The 26,512-nt window shown below is 40.7% G+C and overlaps 1 protein-coding gene across 1 annotated transcript; it reads left to right on the top strand.

The window, feature by feature from the left end:
- Positions 1–23,185: 23,185 nt before the first annotated feature.
- LOC311503120 (SCAN domain-containing protein 3-like) lies at positions 23,186–25,060 on the top strand (the record flags this gene model as incomplete). The annotated part of the gene is made up of 1 exon (XM_084565654.1): positions 23,186–25,060. One exon carries the CDS (start codon positions 23,186–23,188, stop codon positions 25,058–25,060), a length of 1,875 nt encoding a protein of 624 aa, XP_084421780.1.
- Positions 25,061–26,512: the final 1,452 nt, after the last annotated feature.

A 26,512-nucleotide genomic window follows, 5' to 3' on the forward strand; every position in this document is an offset into this window, starting at 1 on the left:
CGCGTGCTGGTGTAATGTAGAAGATGAGTAATGATGGTTGATCCGGTTGTTCCAATGACCATTTATTGTTGTTGTTGGTGGTACAGAACTTGAATAAAAATAAAATAAAAAATTAAACTAAAGCAGTCTCTTAGTTATCAAACGGATTGATTGGCTTGTCACGTCTCCACGCAGCACGGTCAAAAGACTGTTTGCCCTCTCAGCCACGCCCAGATGCTGTGGCTTCCTGTTCTTAAAGCCTTGTTCCCCTTGGGTTCCACCTTCAGCCTCCACTGACCTTCAAGTCCACTAGGTGGGGGTAAACAGACAACCTGTGGCCATATAATCTCTCACTCACTCATTCATACACACACACATACACTCACTACTATTCACAAGAAAGAAACATAAATCAACACAAAACTTAATTTGGCTCCTACACATACTATGACATCATGCAATACGATGACATCATGCAATACGATGACATCCTACACTGAGCCATACTATGACATCATGCAATACGGTGACATCCTACACTAAGCCATACTATGACATCATGCAATACGATGACATCATGCAATGCGATGACATCCTACACTAAGCCATACGATGACATCATGCAATACGATGACATCCTACACTAAGCCATACTATGACATCATGCAATACGATGACATCCTACACTAAGCCATACAATGACATCATGCAATACGATGACATCCTACACTAAGTCATACTATGACATCATGCAATACGATGACATCCTACACTAAGTCATACTATGACATCATGCAATACGATGACATCCTACACTAAGCCATACTATGACATCATGCAATATGATGACATCATGCAATACAATGACATCCTACAGTAAGCCATACTATGACATCATGCAATACGATGACATCCTACACTAAGCCATACTATGACATCATGCAACACGATGACATCATGCAATACGATGACATTCTATACTAAGCCATTCTATGACATCATGCAATACGATGACATCCTACACTAAGCCATACTATGACATCATGCAATACGATGACATCATGCAATACGATGACATCATGCAATGCGATGACATCCTACACTAAGCCATACGATGACATCATGCAATACGATGACATCCTACACTAAGCCATACGATGACATCATGCAATACGATGACATCCGACACTAAGTCATACTATGACATCATGCAAGACGATGACATCCAACACTAAGCCATACTATGACATCATGCAATACGATGACATCATGCAATACGATGACATCCTACACTAAGCCATACTATGACATCATGCAATACGATGACATGCTACACTAAGCCATACTATGACATCATGCAATACGATGACATCCTACACTAAGCCATACTATGACATCATGCAATACGATGACATCCTACACTAAGCCATACTATGCCTGTTGGCAGATGAGGACCACCGCTACCACAGCTCTGGAGCTGCTACAGAAGTCAAACTGAGAGAACCACGGAGCCATCCCTAGAAAACACATCAACTCCTTTTTAACGTATCAGCCTCTCAAAAACATTATGCTCATTAATGTATGTTGCAGTTTAATCAGGCGCAGACAGTTTGAACTGTTCTAGAATAACAAGGTCACACAATTTATCAGTAGTATCCACATCCACCAAAGATTGCTGGTACAGACATCTTCCCTTCCTCAAAGCTAGTTTTTGCATCTCCAAATCCAACATCTCCAGTGTTTTTCATGTTTAAACTTAAAAAGCAGCAATTCTTTCTGTTATTCAAGTGTTAACCAGCTATTGAAGCACAGCCATCATGCTTATCTTCCTCCAACAAGCAGCACAAGTCAGCTTTTACAATACTCTTCAGGGTATCCTTTGTTTGTTTCGGATCAGCTACCATAGAGTAGTGATGAACTATCCTTATCACTTGTTCCTTGGTACATTGCTCCAGCAACTCTGCAGGGGGAGATTGAATAAATTCTTCCACAATGTCAGCCATAACCAGTCTATAGCTATGGTGCCTCGTTTGATACCATAGCAACCTGGATAACAGAATTGGGGTAAACTCTATAAAATTGTTAGGCTAAACAAGTGGACAATGAAAACCTGAAAGGCTGGTATCACCCCATTCTAAAATAACTAACTAGCCGACCAAACTTGACCCCAGTCTATTTCTTAGTCATGCCATACGATGACATCCTACACTAAGCCATATTATGACATCATGCAATACGGTGACATCCTACACTAAGCCATACTATGACATCATGCAATACGATGACATCCTCCACTAAGCCATACTATGACATCATGCAATACAATGACATCATGCAATAGGGTGACATCCTACACTAAGCCATACTATGACATCATGCAATATGATGACATCATGCAATACAATGACATCCTACAGTAAGCCATACTATGACATCATGCAATACGATGACATCCTACACTAAGCCATACTATGACATCATGCAATATGATGACATCATGCAATACAATGACATCCTACAGTAAGCCATACTATGACATCATGCAATACGATGACATCCTACACTAAGCCATACTATGACATCATGCAATACGATGACATCATACACTACCATGACATCATGCAATACAATGACATCCTACACTAAGCCATACTATGACATCATGCAATACGATGACATCCTACACTAAGCCACACTATGACATCATGCAATACGATGACATCCTACACTAAGCCACACTATGACATCAAGCAATACGATGACATCCTACACTAAGCCACACTATGACATCATGCAATACGATGACATCCCACAATAAGCCAAACTATGAGATCATGCAATACGATGACATCCTACACTAAGCCATACTATGACATCATGCAATACGATGACATCATACACTAGGCCATACTATGACATCATGCAATACGATGACATCCTACACTAAGCCATACTATGACATCATGCAATACGATGACATCCTATACTAAGCCATGCTATGACATCATGCAATACGATGACATTCTACACTAAGCCATACTATGTCATCATGCAATACGGTGACATCATTCAATACGATGACATCCTACACTAAGCCATACGATGACATCATGCAATACGATGACATTCTACACTAAGCCATACTATGACATCATGCAATACGATGACATCATACACTCAGCCATACTATGACATCATGCAATACGATGACATCCTACACTAAGCCATACTATGACATCATGCAATACGATGACATCATACACTAAGCCATACTATGACATCATGCAATACTATGACATCATGCAATACAATGACATCCTACAGTAAGCCATACTATGACATCATGCAATACGATGACATCCTACACTAAGCCATACTATGACATCATGCAACACGATGACATCATGCAATACGATGACATTCTATACTAAGCCATTCTATGACATCATGCAATACGATGACATCCTACACTAAGCCATACTATGACATCATGCAATACGATGACATCATGCAATACGATGACATCATGCAATGCGATGACATCCTACACTAAGCCATACGATGACATCATGCAATACGATGACATCCTACACTAAGCCATACGATGACATCATGCAATACGATGACATCCGACACTAAGTCATACTATGACATCATGCAAGACGATGACATCCAACACTAAGCCATACTATGACATCATGCAATACGATGACATCATGCAATACGATGACATCCTACACTAAGCCATACTATGACATCATGCAATACGATGACATGCTACACTAAGCCATACTATGACATCATGCAATACGATGACATCCTACACTAAGCCATACTATGACATCATGCAATACGATGACATCCTACACTAAGCCATACTATGCCTGTTGGCAGATGAGGACCACCGCTACCACAGCTCTGGAGCTGCTACAGAAGTCAAACTGACAGAACCACGGAGCCATCCCTAGAAAACACATCAACTCCTTTTTAACGTATCAGCCTCTCAAAAACATTATGCTCATTAATGTATGTTGCAGTTTAATCAGGCGCAGACAGTTTGAACTGTTCTAGAATAACAAGGTCACACAATTTATCAGTAGTATCCACATCCACCAAAGATTGCTGGTACAGACATCTTCCCTTCCTCAAAGCTAGTTTTTGCATCTCCAAATCCAACATCTCCAGTGTTTTTCATGTTTAAACTTAAAAAGCAGCAATTCTTTCTGTTATTCAAGTGTTAACCAGCTATTGAAGCACAGCCATCATGCTTATCTTCCTCCAACAAGCAGCACAAGTCAGCTTTTACAATACTCTTCAGGGTATCCTTTGTTTGTTTCGGATCAGCTACCATAGAGTAGTGATGAACTATCCTTATCACTTGTTCCTTGGTACATTGCTCCAGCAACTCTGCAGGGGGAGATTGAATAAATTCTTCCACAATGTCAGCCATAACCAGTCTATAGCTATGGTGCCTCGTTTGATACCATAGCAACCTGGATAACAGAATTGGGGTAAACTCTATAAAATTGTTAGGCTAAACAAGTGGACAATGAAAACCTGAAAGGCTGGTATCACCCCATCCTAAAATAACTAACTAGCCGACCAAACTTGACCCCAGTCTATTTCTTAGTCATGCCATACGATGACATCCTACACTAAGCCATATTATGACATCATGCAATACGGTGACATCCTACACTAAGCCATACTATGACATCATGCAATACGATGACATCATGCAATACGGTGACATCCTACACTAAGCCATACTATGACATCATGCAATATGATGACATCATGCAATACAATGACATCCTACAGTAAGCCATACTATGACATCATGCAATACGATGACATCCTACACTAAGCCATACTATGACATCATGCAATATGATGACATCATGCAATACAATGACATCCTACAGTAAGCCATACTATGACATCATGCAATACGATGACATCCTACACTAAGCCATACTATGACATCATACACTACTATGACATCATGCAATACAATGACATCCCACAATGAGCCACACTATGAGATCATGCAATACGATGACATCCTACACTAAGCCACACTATGACATCATGCAATACGATGACATCCTACACTAAGCCACACTATGACATCAAGCAATACGATGACATCCTACACTAAGCCACACTATGACATCATGCAATACGATGACATCCCACAATAAGCCAAACTATGAGATCATGCAATACGATGACATCCTACACTAAGCCATACTATGACATCATGCAATACGATGACATCATACACTAGGCCATACTATGACATCATGCAATACGATGACATCCTACACTAAGCCATACTATGACATCATGCAATACGATGACATCCTACACTAAGCCATGCTATGACATCATGCAATACGATGACATTCTACACTAAGCCATACTATGTCATCATGCAATATGATGACATCATGCAATACGATGACATCCTACACTAAGCCATACTATGACATCATGCAATACGGTGACATCATTCAATACGATGACATCCTACACTAAGCCATACGATGACATCATGCAATACGATGACATTCTACACTAAGCCATACTATGACATCATGCAATACGATGACATCATACACTCAGCCATACTATGACATCATGCAATACGATGACATCCTACACTAAGCCATACTATGACATCATGCAATACGATGACATCATACACTAAGCCATACTATGACATCATGCAATACGATGACATCATGCAATACAATGACATCCTACAGTAAGCCATACTATGACATCATGCAATACGATGACATCCTACACTAAGCCATACTATGACATCATGCAACACGATGACATCATGCAATACGATGACATTCTATACTAAGCCATTCTATGACATCATGCAATACGATGACATCCTACACTAAGCCATACTATGACATCATGCAATACGATGACATCATGCAATACGATGACATCATGCAATGCGATGACATCCTACACTAAGCCATACGATGACATCATGCAATACGATGACATCCTACACTAAGCCATACGATGACATCATGCAATACGATGACATCCGACACTAAGTCATACTATGACATCATGCAAGACGATGACATCCAACACTAAGCCATACTATGACATCATGCAATACGATGACATCATGCAATACGATGACATCCTACACTAAGCCATACTATGACATCATGCAATACGATGACATGCTACACTAAGCCATACTATGACATCATGCAATACGATGACATCCTACACTAAGCCATACTATGACATCATGCAATACGATGACATCCTACACTAAGCCATACTATGCCTGTTGGCAGATGAGGACCACCGCTACCACAGCTCTGGAGCTGCTACAGAAGTCAAACTGACAGAACCACGGAGCCATCCCTAGAAAACACAACAACTCCTTTTTACTGTATCAGCCTCTCTAAAACATTATGCTCATTAATGTATGTTGCAGTTTAATCAGGCACAGACAGTTTGAACTGTTCTAGAATAACAAGGTCACACAATTTATCAGTAGTATCCACATCCACCAAAGATTGCTGGTACAGACATCTTCCCTTCCTCAAAGCTAGTTTTTGCATCTCCAAATCCAACATCTCCAGTGTTTTTCATGTTTAAACTTAAAAAGCAGCAATTCTTTCTGTTATTCAAGTGTTAACCAGCTATTGAAGCACAGCCATCATGCTTATCTTCCTCCAACAAGCAGCACAAGTCAGCTTTTACAATACTCTTCAGGGTATCCTTTGTTTGTTTCGGATCAGCTACCACAGAGTAGTGATGAACTATCCTTATCACTTGTTCCTTGGTACATTGCTCCAGCAACTCTGCAGGGGGAGATTGGATAAATTCTTCCACAATGTCAGCCATAACCAGTCTATAGCTATGGTGCCTCGTTTGATACCATAGCAACCTGGATAACAGAATTGGGGTAAACTCACCAAAATTGTTAGGCTAAACAAGTGGACAATGAAAACCTGAAAGGCTGGTATCACCCCATCCTAAAATAACTAACTAGCCGACCAAACTTGACCCCAGTCTATTTCTTAGTCATGCAATACGATGACATCCTACACTAAGCCATATTATGACATCATGCAATACGGTGACATCCTACACTAAGCCATACTATGACATCATGCAATATGATGACATCATGCAATACAATGACATCCTACAGTAAGCCATACTATGACATCATGCAATACGATGACATCCTACACTAAGCCATACTATGACATCATGCAATACGATGACATCATACACTACTATGACATCATGCAATACGATGACATCCTACACTAAGCCATACTATGACATCATGCAATACGATGACATCCTACACTAAGCCATACAATGACATCATGCAATACGATGACATCCTACACTAAGTCATACTATGACATCATGCAATACGATGACATCCTACACTTAGTCATACTATGACATCATGCAATACGATGACATCCTACACTAAGCCATACTATGACATCATGCAATATGATGACATCATGCAATACAATGACATCCTACAGTAAGCCATACTATGACATCATGCAATACGATGACATCCTACACTAAGCCATACTATGACATCATGCAACACGATGACATCATGCAATACGATGACATTCTATACTAAGCCATTCTATGACATCATGCAATACGATGACATCCTACACTAAGCCATACTATGACATCATGCAATACGATGACATCATGCAATACGATGACATCATGCAATGCGATGACATCCTACACTAAGCCATACGATGACATCATGCAATACGATGACATCCTACACTAAGCCATACGATGACATCATGCAGTACGATAACATCCGACACTAAGTCATACTATGACATCATGCAAGACGATGACATCCAACACTAAGCCATACTATGACATCATGCAATACGATGACATCATGCAATACGATGACATCCTACACTAAGCCATACTATGACATCATGCAATACGATGACATGCTACACTAAGCCATACTATGACATCATGCAATACGATGACATCCTACACTAAGCCATACTATGACATCATGCAATACGATGACATCCTACACTAAGCCATACTATGACATCATGCAATACGATGACATCATGCAATACGGTGACATCCTACACTAAGCCATACTATGACATCATGCAATATGATGACATCATGCAATACAATGACATCCTACAGTAAGCCATACTATGACATCATGCAATACGGTGACATCCTACACTAAGCCATACTATGACATCATGCAGTATGATGACATCATGCAATACAATGACATCCTACAGTAAGCCATACTATGACATCATGCAATACGATGACATCCTACACTAAGCCATATTATGACATCATGCAATACGATGACATCATACACTACTATGACATCATGCAATACAATGACATCCTACACTAAGCCATACTATGACATCATGCAATACGATGACATCCTACACTAAGCCACACTATGACATCATGCAATACGATGACATCCTACACTAAGCCACACTATGACATCAAGCAATACGATGACATCCTACACTAAGCCACACTATGACATCATGCAATACGATGACATCCCACAATAAGCCAAACTATGAGATCATGCAAGACGATGACATCCTACACTAAGCCATACTATGACATCATGCAATACGATGACATCATACACTAGGCCATACTATGACATCATGCAATACGATGACATCCTACACTAAGCCATGCTATGACATCATGCAATACGATGACATTCTACACTAAGCCATACTATGTCATCATGCAATATGATGACATCATGCAATACGATGACATCCTACAGTAAGCCATACTATGACATCATGCAATACGATGACATCCTACACTAAGCCATACTATGACATCATGCAACACGATGACATCATGCAATACGATGACATTCTATACTAAGCCATTCTATGACATCATGCAATACGATGACATCCTACACTAAGCCATACTATGACATCATGCAATACGATGACATCATGCAATACGATGACATCATGCAATGCGATGACATCCTACACTAAGCCATACGATGACATCATGCAATACGATGACATCCTACACTAAGCCATACGATGACATCATGCAATACGATGACATCCGACACTAAGTCATACTATGACATCATGCAAGACGATGACATCCAACACTAAGCCATACTATGACATCATGCAATACGATGACATCATGCAATACGATGACATCCTACACTAAGCCATACTATGACATCATGCAATACGATGACATGCTACACTAAGCCATACTATGACATCATGCAATACGATGACATCCTACACTAAGCCATACTATGACATCATGCAATACGATGACATCCTACACTAAGCCATACTATGCCTGTTGGCAGATGAGGACCACCGCTACCACAGCTCTGGAGCTGCTACAGAAGTCAAACTGACAGAACCACGGAGCCATCCCTAGAAAACACATCAACTCCTTTTTAACGTATCAGCCTCTCAAAAACATTATGCTCATTAATGTATGTTGCAGTTTAATCAGGCGCAGACAGTTTGAACTGTTCTAGAATAACAAGGTCACACAATTTATCAGTAGTATCCACATCCACCAAAGATTGCTGGTACAGACATCTTCCCTTCCTCAAAGCTAGTTTTTGCATCTCCAAATTCAACATCTCCAGTGTTTTTCATGTTTAAACTTAAAAAGCAGCAATTCTTTCTGTTATTCAAGTGTTAACCAGCTATTGAAGCACAGCCATCATGCTTATCTTCCTCCAACAAGCAGCACAAGTCAGCTTTTACAATACTCTTCAGGGTATCCTTTGTTTGTTTCGGATCAGCTACCATAGAGTAGTGATGAACTATCCTTATCACTTGTTCCTTGGTACATTGCTCCAGCAACTCTGCAGGGGGAGATTGAATAAATTCTTCCACAATGTCAGCCATAACCAGTCTATAGCTATGGTGCCTCGTTTGATACCATAGCAACCTGGATAACAGAATTGGGGTAAACTCTATAAAATTGTTAGGCTAAACAAGTGGACAATGAAAACCTGAAAGGCTGGTATCACCCCATCCTAAAATAACTAACAAGCCGACCAAACTTGACCCCAGTCTATTTCTTAGTCATGCCATACGATGACATCCTACACTAAGCCATATTATGACATCATGCAATACGGTGACATCCTACACTAAGCCATACTATGACATCATGCAATACGATGACATCATGCAATACGGTGACATCCTACACTAAGCCATACTATGACATCATGCAATATGATGACATCATGCAATACAATGACATCCTACAGTAAGCCATACTATGACATCATGCAATACGATGACATCCTACACTAAGCCATACTATGACATCATGCAACACGATGACATCATGCAATACGATGACATTCTATACTAAGCCATTCTATGACATCATGCAATACGATGACATCCTACACTAAGCCATACTATGACATCATGCAATACGATGACATCATGCAATACGATGACATCATGCAATGCGATGACATCCTACACTAAGCCATACGATGACATCATGCAATACGATGACATCCTACACTAAGCCATACGATGACATCATGCAGTACGATGACATCCGACACTAAGTCATACTATGACATCATGCAAGACGATGACATCCAACACTAAGCCATACTATGACATCATGCAATACGATGACATCATGCAATACGATGACATCCTACACTAAGCCATGCTATGACATCATGCAATACGATGACATGCTACACTAAGCCATACTATGACATCATGCAATACGATGACATCCTACACTAAGCCATACTATGACATCATGCAATACGATGACATCCTACACTAAGCCATACTATGACATCATGCAATACGATGACATCATGCAATACGGTGACATCCTACACTAAGCCATACTATGACATCATGCAATATGATGACATCATGCAATACAATGACATCCTACAGTAAGCCATACTATGACATCATGCAATACGATGACATCCTACACTAAGCCATACTATGACATCATGCAATACGATGACATCATACACTACTATGACATCATGCAATACGATGACATCCTACACTAAGCCATACTATGACATCATGCAATACGATGACATCCTACACTAAGCCATACAATGACATCATGCAATACGATGACATCCTACACTAAGTCATACTATGACATCATGCAATACGATGACATCCTACACTAAGTCATACTATGACATCATGCAATACGATGACATCCTACACTAAGCCATACTATGACATCATGCAATATGATGACATCATGCAATACAATGACATCCTACAGTAAGCCATACTATGACATCATGCAATACGATGACATCCTACACTAAGCCATACTATGACATCATGCAACACGATGACATCATGCAATACGATGACATTCTATACTAAGCCATTCTATGACATCATGCAATACGATGACATCCTACACTAAGCCATACTATGACATCATGCAATACGATGACATCATGCAATACGATGACATCATGCAATGCGATGACATCCTACACTAAGCCATACGATGACATCATGCAATACGATGACATCCTACACTAAGCCATACGATGACATCATGCAGTACGATGACATCCGACACTAAGTCATACTATGACATCATGCAAGACGATGACATCCAACACTAAGCCATACTATGACATCATGCAATACGATGACATCATGCAATACGATGACATCCTACACTAAGCCATACTATGACATCATGCAATACGATGACATGCTACACTAAGCCATACTATGACATCATGCAATACGATGACATCCTACACTAAGCCATACTATGACATCATGCAATACGATGACATCCTACACTAAGCCATACTATGACATCATGCAATACGATGACATCATGCAATACGGTGACATCCTACACTAAGCCATACTATGACATCATGCAATATGATGACATCATGCAATACAATGACATCCTACAGTAAGCCATACTATGACATCATGCAATATGATGACATCATGCAATACAATGACATCCTACAGTAAGCCATACTATGACATCATGCAATACGATGACATCCTACACTAAGCCATACTATGACATCATGCAATACGATGACATCATACACTACTATGACATCATGCAATACAATGACATCCTACACTAAGCCATACTATGACATCATGCAATACGATGACATCCTACACTAAGCCACACTATGACATCATGCAATACGATGACATCCTACACTAAGCCACACTATGACATCAAGCAATACGATGACATCCTACACTAAGCCACACTATGACATCATGCAATACGATGACATCCTACAATAAGCCAAACTATGAGATCATGCAAGACGATGACATCCTACACTAAGCCATACTATGACATCATGCAATACGATGACATCATACACTAGGCCATACTATGACATCATGCAATACGATGACATCCTACACTAAGCCATACTATGACATCATGCAATACGATGACATCCTACACTAAGCCATGCTATGACATCATGCAATACGATGACATTCTACACTAAGCCATACTATGTCATCATGCAATATGATGACATCATGCAATACGATGACATCCTACACTAAGCCATACTATGACATCATGCAATACGGTGACATCATTCAATACGATGACATCCTACACTAAGCCATACGATGACATCATGCAATACGATGACATTCTACACTAAGCCATACTATGACATCATGCAATACGATGACATCATACACTCAGCCATACTATGACATCATGCAATACGATGACATCCTACACTAAGCCATACTATGACATCATGCAATACGATGACATCATACACTAAGCCATACTATGACATCATGCAATACGATGACATCATGCAATACAATGACATCCTACAGTAAGCCATACTATGACATCATGCAATACGATGACATCCTACACTAAGCCATACTATGACATCATGCAACACGATGACATCATGCAATACGATGACATTCTATACTAAGCCATTCTATGACATCATGCAATACGATGACATCCTACACTAAGCCATACTATGACATCATGCAATACGATGACATCATGCAATACGATGACATCATGCAATGCGATGACATCCTACACTAAGCCATACGATGACATCATGCAATACGATGACATCCTACACTAAGCCATACGATGACATCATGCAATACGATGACATCCGACACTAAGTCATACTATGACATCATGCAAGATGATGACATCCAACACTAAGCCATACTATGACATCATGCAATACGATGACATCATGCAATACGATGACATCCTACACTAAGCCATACTATGACATCATGCAATACGATGACATGCTACACTAAGCCATACTATGACATCATGCAATACGATGACATCCTACACTAAGCCATACTATGACATCATGCAATACGATGACATCCTACACTAAGCCATACTATGCCTGTTGGCAGATGAGGACCACCGCTACCACAGCTCTGGAGCTGCTACAGAAGTCAAACTGACAGAACCACGGAGCCATCCCTAGAAAACACATCAACTCCTTTTTAACGTATCAGCCTCTCAAAAACATTATGCTCATTAATGTATGTTGCAGTTTAATCAGGCGCAGACAGTTTGAACTGTTCTAGAATAACAAGGTCACACAATTTATCAGTAGTATCCACATCCACCAAAGATTGCTGGTACAGACATCTTCCCTTCCTCAAAGCTAGTTTTTGCATCTCCAAATCCAACATCTCCAGTGTTTTTCATGTTTAAACTTAAAAAGCAGCAATTCTTTCTGTTATTCAAGTGTTAACCAGCTATTGAAGCACAGCCATCATGCTTATCTTCCTCCAACAAGCAGCACAAGTCAGCTTTTACAATACTCTTCAGGGTATCCTTTGTTTGTTTCGGATCAGCTACCATAGAGTAGTGATGAACTATCCTTATCACTTGTTCCTTGGTACATTGCTCCAGCAACTCTGCAGGGGGAGATTGAATAAATTCTTCCACAATGTCAGCCATAACCAGTCTATAGCTATGGTGCCTCGTTTGATACCATAGCAACCTGGATAACAGAATTGGGGTAAACTCTATAAAATTGTTAGGCTAAACAAGTGGACAATGAAAACCTGAAAGGCTGGTATCACCCCATCCTAAAATAACTAACTAGCCGACCAAACTTGACCCCAGTCTATTTCTTAGTCATGCCATACGATGACATCCTACACTAAGCCATATTATGACATCATGCAATACGGTGACATCCTACACTGAGCCATACTATGACATCATGCAATACGATGACATCATGCAATACGGTGACATCCTACACTAAGCCATACTATGACATCATGCAATATGATGACATCATGCAATACAATGACATCCTACAGTAAGCCATACTATGACATCATGCAATACGAAGACATCCTACACTAAGCCATACTATGACATCATGCAATATGATGACATCATGCAATACAATGACATCCTACAGTAAGCCATACTATGACATCATGCAATACGATGACATCCTACACTAAGCCATACTATGACATCATGCAATACGATGACATCATACACTACTATGACATCATGCAATACGATGACATCCTACACTAAGCCATACTATGACATCATGCAATACGATGACATCCTACACTAAGCCACACTATGACATCATGCAATACGATGACATCCTACACTAAGCCACACTATGACATCAAGCAATACGATGACATCCTACACTAAGCCACACTATGACATCATGCAATACGATGACATCCCACAATAAGCCAAACTATGAGATCATGCAATACGATGACATCCTACACTAAGCCATACTATGACATCATGCAATACGATGACATCATACACTAGGCCATACTATGACATCATGCAATACAATGACATCCTACACTAAGCCATACTATGACATCATGCAATACGATGACATCCTACACTAAGCCATGCTATGACATCATGCAATACGATGACATTCTACACTAAGCCATACTATGTCATCATGCAATATGATGACATCATGCAATACGATGACATCCTACACTGAGCCATACTATGACATCATGCAATACGGTGACATCATTCAATACGATGACATCCTACACTAAGCCATACGATGACATCATGCAATACGATGACATTCTACACTAAGCCATACTATGACATCATGCAATACGATGACATCATACACTCAGCCATACTATGACATCATGCAATACGATGACATCCTACACTAAGCCATACTATGACATCATGCAATACGATGACATCATACACTAAGCCATACTATGACATCATGCAATACGATGACATCCTACAATAAGCCACACTATGAGATCATGCAGTACGATGACATCCTAAACTAAGCCCTACTATGGCATCATGCAATACGATGACATCCTACACTAAGCCATACTATGACATCATGCAATACGATGACATCATACACTAAGCCATACTATGACATCATGCAATACGATGACATCCTACACTAAGTCATACTATGACATCATGCAATACGATGACATCCTACACTAAGCCATACTATGACAGCATGCAATACGATGACATCCTACACTAAGCCATACTATGACATCATGCAATACGATGACATCATACACTACTATGACATCATGCATAACGATGACATCCTACACCAAGCCATACTATGACATCATGCAATACGATGACATCATGCAATACGATGACATCCTACACGAAGCCATACTATGACATCATGCAATACGATGACATCCTACACTAAGCCATACTATGCCTGTTGGCAGATGAGGACCACCGCTACCACAGCTCTGGAGCTGCTACAGAAGTCAAACTGACAGAACCACGGAGCCATCCCTAGAAAACACAACAACTCCTTTTTACTGTATCAGCCTCTCTAAAACATTATGCTCATTAATGTATGTTGCAGTTTAATCAGGCGCAGACAGTTTGAACTGTTCTAGAATAACAAGGTCACACAATTTATCAGTAGTATCCACATCCACCAAAGATTGCTGGTACAGACATCTTCCCTTCCTCAAAGCTAGTTTTTGCATCTCCAAATCCAACATCTCCAGTGTTTTTCATGTTTAAACTTAAAAAGCAGCAATTCTTTCTGTTATTCAAGTGTTAACCAGCTATTGAAGCACAGCCATCATGCTTATCTTCCTCCAACAAGCAGCACAAGTCAGCTTTTACAATACTCTTCAGGGTATCCTTTGTTTGTTTCGGATCAGCTACCATAGAGTAGTGATGAACTATCCTTATCACTTGTTCCTTGGTACATTGCTCCAGCAACTCTGCAGGGGGAGATTGAATAAATTCTTCCACAATGTCAGCCATAACCAGTCTATAGCTATGGTGCCTCGTTTGATACCATAGCAACCTGGATAACAGAATTGGGGTAAACTCTATAAAATTGTTAGGCTAAACAAGTGGCCAATGAAAACCTGAAAGGCTGGTATCACCCCATCCTAAAATAACTAACTAGCCGACCAAACTTGACCCCAGTCTATTTCTTAGTCATGCCATACGATGACATCCTACACTAAGCCATATTACGACATCATGCAATACGGTGACATCCTACACTAAGCCATACTATTACATCATGCAATATGATGACATCATGCAATACAATGACATCCTACACTAAGCCATACTATGACATCATGCAATACGATGACATCCTACACTAAGCCATACTATGACATCATGCAATACGATGACATCATACACTACTATGACATCATGCAATACGATGACATCCTACACTAAGCCATACTATGACAGCATGCAATACGATGACATCCTACACTAAGCCATACTATGACATCATGCAATACGATGACATCATACACTACTATGACATCATGCATAACGATGACATCCTACACCAAGCCATACTATGACATCATGCAATACGATGACATCATGCAATACGATGACATCCTACACGAAGCCATACAATGACATCATGCAATACGATGACATTCTACACTAAGCCATACTATGACATCATGCAATACGATGACATCATGCAATACGATGACATCATGCAATGCGATGACATCCTACAATAAGCCATACTATGCCTGTTGGCAGATGAGGACCACCGCTACCACAGCTCTGGAGCTGCTACAGAAGTCAAACTGACAGAACCACGGAGCCATCCCTAGAAAACACAACAACTCCTTTTTACTGTATCAGCCTCTCTAAAACATTATGCTCATTAATGTATGTTGCAGTTTAATCAGGCGCAGACAGTTTGAACTGTTCTAGAATAACAAGGTCACACAATTTATCAGTAGTATCCACATCCACCAAAGATTGCTGGTACAGACATCTTCCCTTCCTCAAAGCTAGTTTTTGCATCTCCAAATCCAACATCTCCAGTGTTTTTCATGTTTAAACTTAAAAAGCAGCAATTCTTTCTGTTATTCAAGTGTTAACCAGCTATTGAAGCACAGCCATCATGCTTATCTTCCTCCAACAAGCAGCACAAGTCAGCTTTTACAATACTCTTCAGGGTATCCTTTGTTTGTTTCGGATCAGCTACCACAGAGTAGTGATGAACTATCCTTATCACTTGTTCCTTGGTACATTGCTCCAGCAACTCTGCAGGGGGAGATTGGATAAATTCTTCCACAATGTCAGCCATAACCAGTCTATAGCTATGGTGCCTCGTTTGATACCATAGCAACCTGGATAACAGAATTGGGGTAAACTCACCAAAATTGTTAGGCTAAACAAGTGGACAATGAAAACCTGAAAGGCTGGTATCACCCCATCCTAAAATAACTAACTAGCCGACCAAACTTGACCCCAGTCTATTTCTTAGTCATGCAATACGATGACATCCTACACTAAGCCATATTATGACATCATGCAATACGGTGACATCCTACACTAAGCCATACTATGACATCATGCAATATGATGACATCATGCAATACAATGACATCCTACAGTAAGCCATACTATGACATCATGCAATACGATGACATCCTACACTAAGCCATACTATGACATCATGCAATACGATGACATCATGCAATACGGTGACATCCTACACTAAGCCATACTATGACATCATGCAATATGATGACATCATGCAATACAATGACATCCTACAGTAAGCCATACTATGACATCATGCAATACGATGACATCCTACACTAAGCCATACTATGACATCATGCAATACGATGACATCATACACTACTATGACATCATGCAATACAATGACATCCTACACTAAGCCATACTATGACATCATGCAATACGATGACATCCTACACTAAGCCACACTATGACATCATGCAATACGATGGCATCCTACACTAAGCCACACTATGACATCAAGCAATACGATGACATCCTACACTAAGCCACACTATGACATCATGCAATATGATGACATCATGCAATACGATGACATCCTACACTAAGCCATACTATGACATCATGCAATACGGTGACATCATTCAATACGATGACATCCTACACTAAGCCATACGATGACATCATGCAATACGATGACATTCTACACTAAGCCATACTATGACATCATGCAATACGATGACATCATACACTCAGCCATACTATGACATCATGCAATACGATGACATCCTACACTAAGCCATACTATGACATCATGCAATACGATGACATCCTACAATAAGCCACACTATGAGATCATGCAGTACGATGACATCCTAAACTAAGCCCTACTATGGCATCATGCAATACGATGACATCCTACACTAAGTCATACTATGACATCATGCAATACGATGACATCCTACACTAAGCCATACTATGACAGCATGCAATACGATGACATCCTACACTAAGCCATACTATGACATCATGCAATACGATGACATCATACACTACTATGACATCATGCATAACGATGACATCCTACACCAAGCCATACTATGACATCATGCAATACGATGACATCATGCAATACGATGACATCCTACACCAAGCCATACTATGACATCATGCAATACGATGACATCCTACACTAAGCCATACTATGCCTGTTGGCAGATGAGGACCACCGCTACCACAGCTCTGGAGCTGCTACAGAAGTCAAACTGACAGAACCACGGAGCCATCCCTAGAAAACACAACAACTCCTTTTTACTGTATCAGCCTCTCTAAAACATTATGCTCATTAATGTATGTTGCAGTTTAATCAGGCGCAGACAGTTTGAACTGTTCTAGAATAACAAGGTCACACAATTTATCAGTAGTATCCACATCCACCAAAGATTGCTGGTACAGACATCTTCCCTTCCTCAAAGCTAGTTTTTGCATCTCCAAATCCAACATCTCCAGTGTTTTTCATGTTTAAACTTAAAAAGCAGCAATTCTTTCTGTTATTCAAGTGTTAACCAGCTATTGAAGCACAGCCATCATGCTTATCTTCCTCCAACAAGCAGCACAAGTCAGCTTTTACAATACTCTTCAGGGTATCCTTTGTTTGTTTCGGATCAGCTACCATAGAGTAGTGATGAACTATCCTTATCACTTGTTCCTTGGTACATTGCTCCAGCAACTCTGCAGGGGGAGATTGAATAAATTCTTCCACAATGTCAGCCATAACCAGTCTATAGCTATGGTGCCTCGTTTGATACCATAGCAACCTGGATAACAGAATTGGGGTAAACTCTATAAAATTGTTAGGCTAAACAAGTGGACAATGAAAACCTGAAAGGCTGGTATCACCCCATCCTAAAATAACTAACTAGCCGACCAAACTTGACCCCAGTCTATTTCTTAGTCATGCCATACGATGACATCCTACACTAAGCCATATTACGACATCATGCAATACGGTGACATCCTACACTAAGCCATACTATGACATCATGCAATATGATGACATCATGCAATACAATGACATCCTACACTAAGCCATACTATGACATCATGCAATACGATGACATCCTACACTAAGCCATACTATGACATCATGCAATACGATGACATCATGCAATACGGTGACATCCTACACTAAGCCATACTATGACATCATGCAATATGATGACATCATGCAATACAATGACATCCTACAGTAAGCCATACTATGACATCATGCAATACGATGACATCCTACACTAAGCCATACTATGACATCATGCAATACGATGACATCATACACTACTATGACATCATGCAATACAATGACATCCTACACTAAGCCATACTATGACATCATGCAATACGATGACATCCTACACTAAGCCACACTATGACATCATGCAATACGATGACATCCTACACTAAGCCACACTATGACATCAAGCAATACGATGACATCCTACACTAAGCCACACTATGACATCATGCAATACGATGACATCCCACAATAAGCCAAACTATGAGATCATGCAATACGATGACATCCTACACTAAGCCATACTATGACATCATGCAATACGATGACATCATACACTAGGCCATACTATGACATCATGCAATACGATGACATCCTACACTAAGCCATACTATGACATCATGCAATACGATGACATCCTACACTAAGCCATGCTATGACATCATGCAATACGATGACATTCTACACTAAGCCATACTATGTCATCATGCAATATGATGACATCATGCAATACGATGACATCCTACACTAAGCCATACTATGACATCATGCAATACGGTGACATCATGCAATACGATGACATCCTACACTAAGCCATACGATGACATCATGCAATACGATGACATTCTACACTAAGCCATACTATGACATCATGCAATACGATGACATCATACACTCAGCCATACTATGACATCATGTAATACGATGACATCCTACACTAAGCCATACTATGACATCATGCAATACGATGACATCCTACAATAAGCCACACTATGAGATCATGCAGTACGATGACATCCTAAACTAAGCCCTAGTATGGCATCATGCAATACGATGACATCCTACACTAAGCCATACTATGACATCATGCAATACGATGACATCATACACTAAGCCATACTATGACATCATGCAATACGCTGACATCCTACACTAAGTCATACTATGACATCATGCAATACGATGACATCCTACACTAAGCCATACTATGACAGCATGCAATACGATGACATCCTACACTAAGCCATACTATGACATCATGCAATACGATGACATCATACACTACTATGACATCATGCATAACGATGACATCCTACACCAAGCCATACTATGACATCATGCAATACGATGACATCATGCAATGCGATGACATCCTACACGAAGCCATACAATGACATCATGCAATACGATTACATTCTACACTAAGCCATACTATGACATCATGCAATACGATGACATCATGCAATACGATGACATCATGCAATGCGATGACATCCTACACTAAGCCATACTATGCCTGTTGGCAGATGAGGACCACCGCTACCACAGCTCTGGAGCTGCTACAGAAGTGAAACTGACAGAACCACGGAGCCATCCCTAGAAAACACAACAACTCCTTTTTACTGTATCAGCCTCTCTAAAACATTATGCTCATTAATGTATGTTGCAGTTTAATCAGGCGCAGACAGTTTGAACTGTTCTAGAATAACAAGGTCACACAATTTATCAGTAGTATCCACATCCACCAAAGATTGCTGGTACAGACATCTTCCCTTCCTCAAAACTAGTTTTTGCATCTCCAAATCCAACATCTCCAGTGTTTTTCATGTTTAAACTTAAAAAGCAGCAATTCTTTCTGTTATTCAAGTGTTAACCAGCTATTGAAGCACAGCCATCATGCTTATCTTCCTCCAACAAGCAGCACAAGTCAGCATTTACAATACTCTTCAGGGTATCCTTTGTTTGTTTCGGATCAGCTACCACAGAGTAGTGATGAACTATCCTTATCACTTGTTCCTTGGTACATTGCTCCAGCAACTCTGCAGGGGGAGATTGGATAAATTCTTCCACAATGTCAGCCATAACCAGTCTATAGCTATGGTGCCTCGTTTGATACCATAGCAACCTGGATAACAGAATTGGGGTAAACTCACCAAAATTGTTAGGCTAAACAAGTGGACAATGAAACCCTGAAAGGCTGGTATCACCCCATCCTAAAATAACTAACTAGCCGACCAAACTTGACCCCAGTCTATTTCTTAGTCATGCAATACGATGACATCCTACACTAAGCCATATTATGACATCATGCAATACGGTGACATCCTACACTAAGCCATACTATGACATCATGCAATATGATGACATCATGCAATACAATGACATCCTACAGTAAGCCATACTATGACATCATGCAATACGATGACATCCTACACTAAGCCATACTATGACATCATGCAATACGATGACATCATACACTACTATGACATCATGCAATACGATGACATCCTACACTAAGCCATACTATGACATCATGCAATACGATGACATCCTACACTAAGCCATACAATGACATCATGCAATACGATGACATCCTACACTAAGTCATACTATGACATCATGCAATACGATGACATCCTACACTAAGTCATACTATGACATCATGCAATACGATGACATCCTACACTAAGCCATACTATGACATCATGCAATATGATGACATCATGCAATACGATGACATCCTACAGTAAGCCATACTATGACATCATGCAATACGATGACATCCTACACTAAGCCATACTATGACATCATGCAACACGATGACATCATGCAATACGATGACATTCTATACTAAGCCATTCTATGACATCATGCAATACGATGACATCCTACACCAGGGGTCGGCAATTAAGTTTGGCCTCGGGCCAAATATTTTCCAAGCCATTACATGGCGGGCCACAACCAAAACAATGGCTAATATAATGAATTAATAGGGGAGGAGGGGTGATAATGAAAATGATAGGCGATCTTGAAATGACGGAGCAGACGCACTGAGACATTCAAGCGGGCTGATGTAGGTTAAATTTGTGGACTGACCATTGGGGGCGCTATTAATTATATGCCTGTTTGTTAAAAAAAAAAAAAAAAAAAAAAAAAAAAAACATTTCCACTTGTTGCTGTTAGCTGTCCGAAAAAATGGCACTATCAAAACATCGCAAGAGAAAAGTTGACAGCGAGAACAGGATCTTTCATGATGAATGGACAGAGAACTATGCCTTCATCCTCCCCAGTTTTGTTAATGCAAAGCCCACATGCCTGATCTGTAACGAGGGTGTCTCTGCATGCAAAGAGTACAATATTAGACGGCACCACGAAACGAAGCATGCTAATTTCAAGGTTGCATTCCCTCAGAAGACAGAGGCACGAAAGCGCAAAATCGAAGCCCTGAAAGGTGCTTATGCACACAGCAACAGGATCCTGGTGCGAGGCCTCACATCCCAACAGAAGGTAACTAGTGCATCTCTGAAAGCGTCCTGGGTGCTCGCAAAGCACGCCAAGCCATTCACTGACGCAGAGGTCTTCAAGGAGATGATGGTGACAGTTTTGGAGGAACTTGATACCAACAAGTCGATGGATGATGTGATCGCGTCAGTGAAACAGATGTCGCTCTCTGCGAGGTCCGCTGCCCGCCGCATAGAAGCGCTGTCTGATGCGGTGCAGGGTGCAATTGTCGACGGTGTCAGTCACGCAAACTACTTTTCCTTAGCCATTGATGAGAGCACTGACAACACAGATGTAGCCCAGTTGTGCGTTTATGTGAGATACTTTGATGAGAAGGATTTCAAGGAAGAGCTGCTGTCTCTAATTCCATTAGAAGGGCACACCACTGGAGATGCTATATTTGCGAAACTGGAAGAGTTGTTTCAGTTGCATTCATTATCATTTGAGAGGGTTAACCTAATCGTGACAGACGGGGCTCCTGCTATGGTGGGAAAGCACAGAGGTCTGGTGAGCAGGCTGAAAGAACTCGCCCCCCAAATGCACGGGCTGCACTGCCTCATCCACCAAAGTGTCCTCTGTGCCAGACTGAATGGCGAGCTAAAGAATGTTATGGACAAAGTGATGAAAGTCATTAATTTTGTCAGAGGTACATCAAGCACCCAGCATAGGCTTTTCCGACAACTTGTGGCTGAGTCAGCAGATGCCGCCCACGATGACTTGCTGCTTCACAATGATGTGCGCTGGTTAAGCAAGGGGAAAGCACTGGATCGCTTCTGTGCGCTACTGAATGAGATCAAAGCGTTCCTTGGAATGAGCAAGAGCAAGGCAGCAGCTGACCATCTTATCCTGCTGGAAGATGAAAAGTTCATGTCCAATGTAGCGTTTTTATCTGACATATTTGGCCACCTAAACCTGCTTAACCTTCAGCTACAGGGGAGAGACAAAACCATCGTGGACATGGTTGAAAAACTGGAGTCATTCACGAGGAAGCTTGAGATACTTGAGGCAGACATATCTGCCGGCAGGCTCCTACATTTCAGCACACTGAAGAAGACAGCAGGAGAAGTGACGGAGCTGATGGTTGACTTCATCAAGAGGCTACGAGCCAACTTCACTTCTCGGTTTGATGACTACTCCATCCCAAAAGACATCATTGACTTTATACGTGACCCTGCAGTAAAACCAGCCGACAACTTCTCTTCCCTGGCGAAAGAAATTATCCCCTCTTTAGATCAGGCTGCGCTGGAAATGGAAATTATTGACTTCCAAACCACCTCAGTTGTGCGAGATGCGCTCAGAAGTGCGGAGTCCGTGAGTGCCTTTTGGATTGGCCTACTATGCTCCGAGGAATACAGCAACCTCAAGAAAGTCGCACTTTACATTCTGACAATGTTCCCTTCCACCTACGTATGTGAGTCGTCCTTCTCAGCTATGAATGCAATAAAAACGCACGAGAGGAATAGACTGACTCACCAAAATCTCGAGAACTGCCTGAGGATTAAAGTGACGTCTATTTCACCAGATATCCAGAAAATAGTGGCCAGCGGGAGATGCCACTTTTCACACTAGGTGAGTAATCTAAACCAGCTATTGTGTCTAAAATCTGAACTGTAGCCTATTTTTAATGAATGTCTCGTTGTAGGCTAGGCATAATTCAGGCCTACAGTAAATGTAGCACGTCTGCTCTGTCGTTTCAGGGGCCGAGCACTCCAGCCCATGGTCGAGTGGATTCAGATTTTTTGCTCTGATTTGCTCCGATTTGACAGTGCAATGCATTGTTATAAGTTTACATTTTTGGTGCCACCACAGTCATAGAAAGGCCTAGCCTAAATAACACGCACGCTACGTTTGAAATTCGTGTTTTACTTTTCACAGTTCTATGTACGTAAATGCCTATGTTTGATGTCTGGCTTGTTTGAAGAAAGTCGTGTTTTAATTTTCACAATAATATGAAGCCTGTCCGTTGTTTGAATGACAACTTGTGTTTTAGAGACGAGTTTGGAGTTTCAGCACCAGGCACTGTCCACTGACTTCATTTGTTTTTGCATGTTGAGCGTTCGCGCTGCACCTCGCTGATGTGCGTATTCACTCTCGTATCCAGTTAAACAAATACGCATTTAGATTGAGGAAATTTTTCTGTTCTGGAAAATGAAGTTTCCAAATAAAGAGCATTTTTGAGACTGGCAGTCCAATTTTTAAAAAGTATATTTTATATTTTTATTTTCTTTCTCTAGTTCAAACAATCTCACGGGCCAGATGTCTTTGCTTGCGGGCCACATCTGGCCCGCGGGCCGCCTATTGCCGACCTATGTCCTACACTAAGCCATACTATGACATCATGCAATACGATGACATCATGCAATACGATGACATCATGCAATGCGATGACATCCTACACTAAGCCATACGATGACATCATGCAATACGATGACATCCTACACTAAGCCATACGATGACATCATGCAATACGATGACATCCTACACTAAGTCATACTATGACATCATGCAAGACAATGACATCCAACACTAAGCCATACTATGACATCATGCAATACGATGACATCATGCAATACGATGACATCCTACACTAAGCCATACTATGACATCATGCAATACGATGACATGCTACACTAAGCCATACTATGACATCATGCAATACGATGACATCCTACACTAAGCCATACTATGACATCATGCAATACGATGACATCCTACACTAAGCCATACTATGCCTGTTGGCAGATGAGGACCACCGCTACCACAGCTCTGGAGCTGCTACAGAAGTCAAACTGACAGAACCACGGAGCCATCCCTAGAAAACACAACAACTCCTTTTTAACGTATCAGCCTCTCAAAAACATTATGCTCATTAATGTATGTTGCAGTTTAATCAGGCGCAGACAGTTTGAACTGTTCTAGAATAACAAGGTCACACAATTTATCAGTAGTATCCACATCCACCAAAGATTGCTGGTACAGACATCTTCCCTTCCTCAAAGCTAGTTTTTGCATCTCCAAATC

The sequence above is a fragment of the Chelon labrosus genome, assembly GCF_963514085.1.
Source record: "Chelon labrosus genome assembly, chromosome: 18".
Classification (NCBI taxonomy): domain Eukaryota; kingdom Metazoa; phylum Chordata; class Actinopteri; order Mugiliformes; family Mugilidae; genus Chelon; species Chelon labrosus.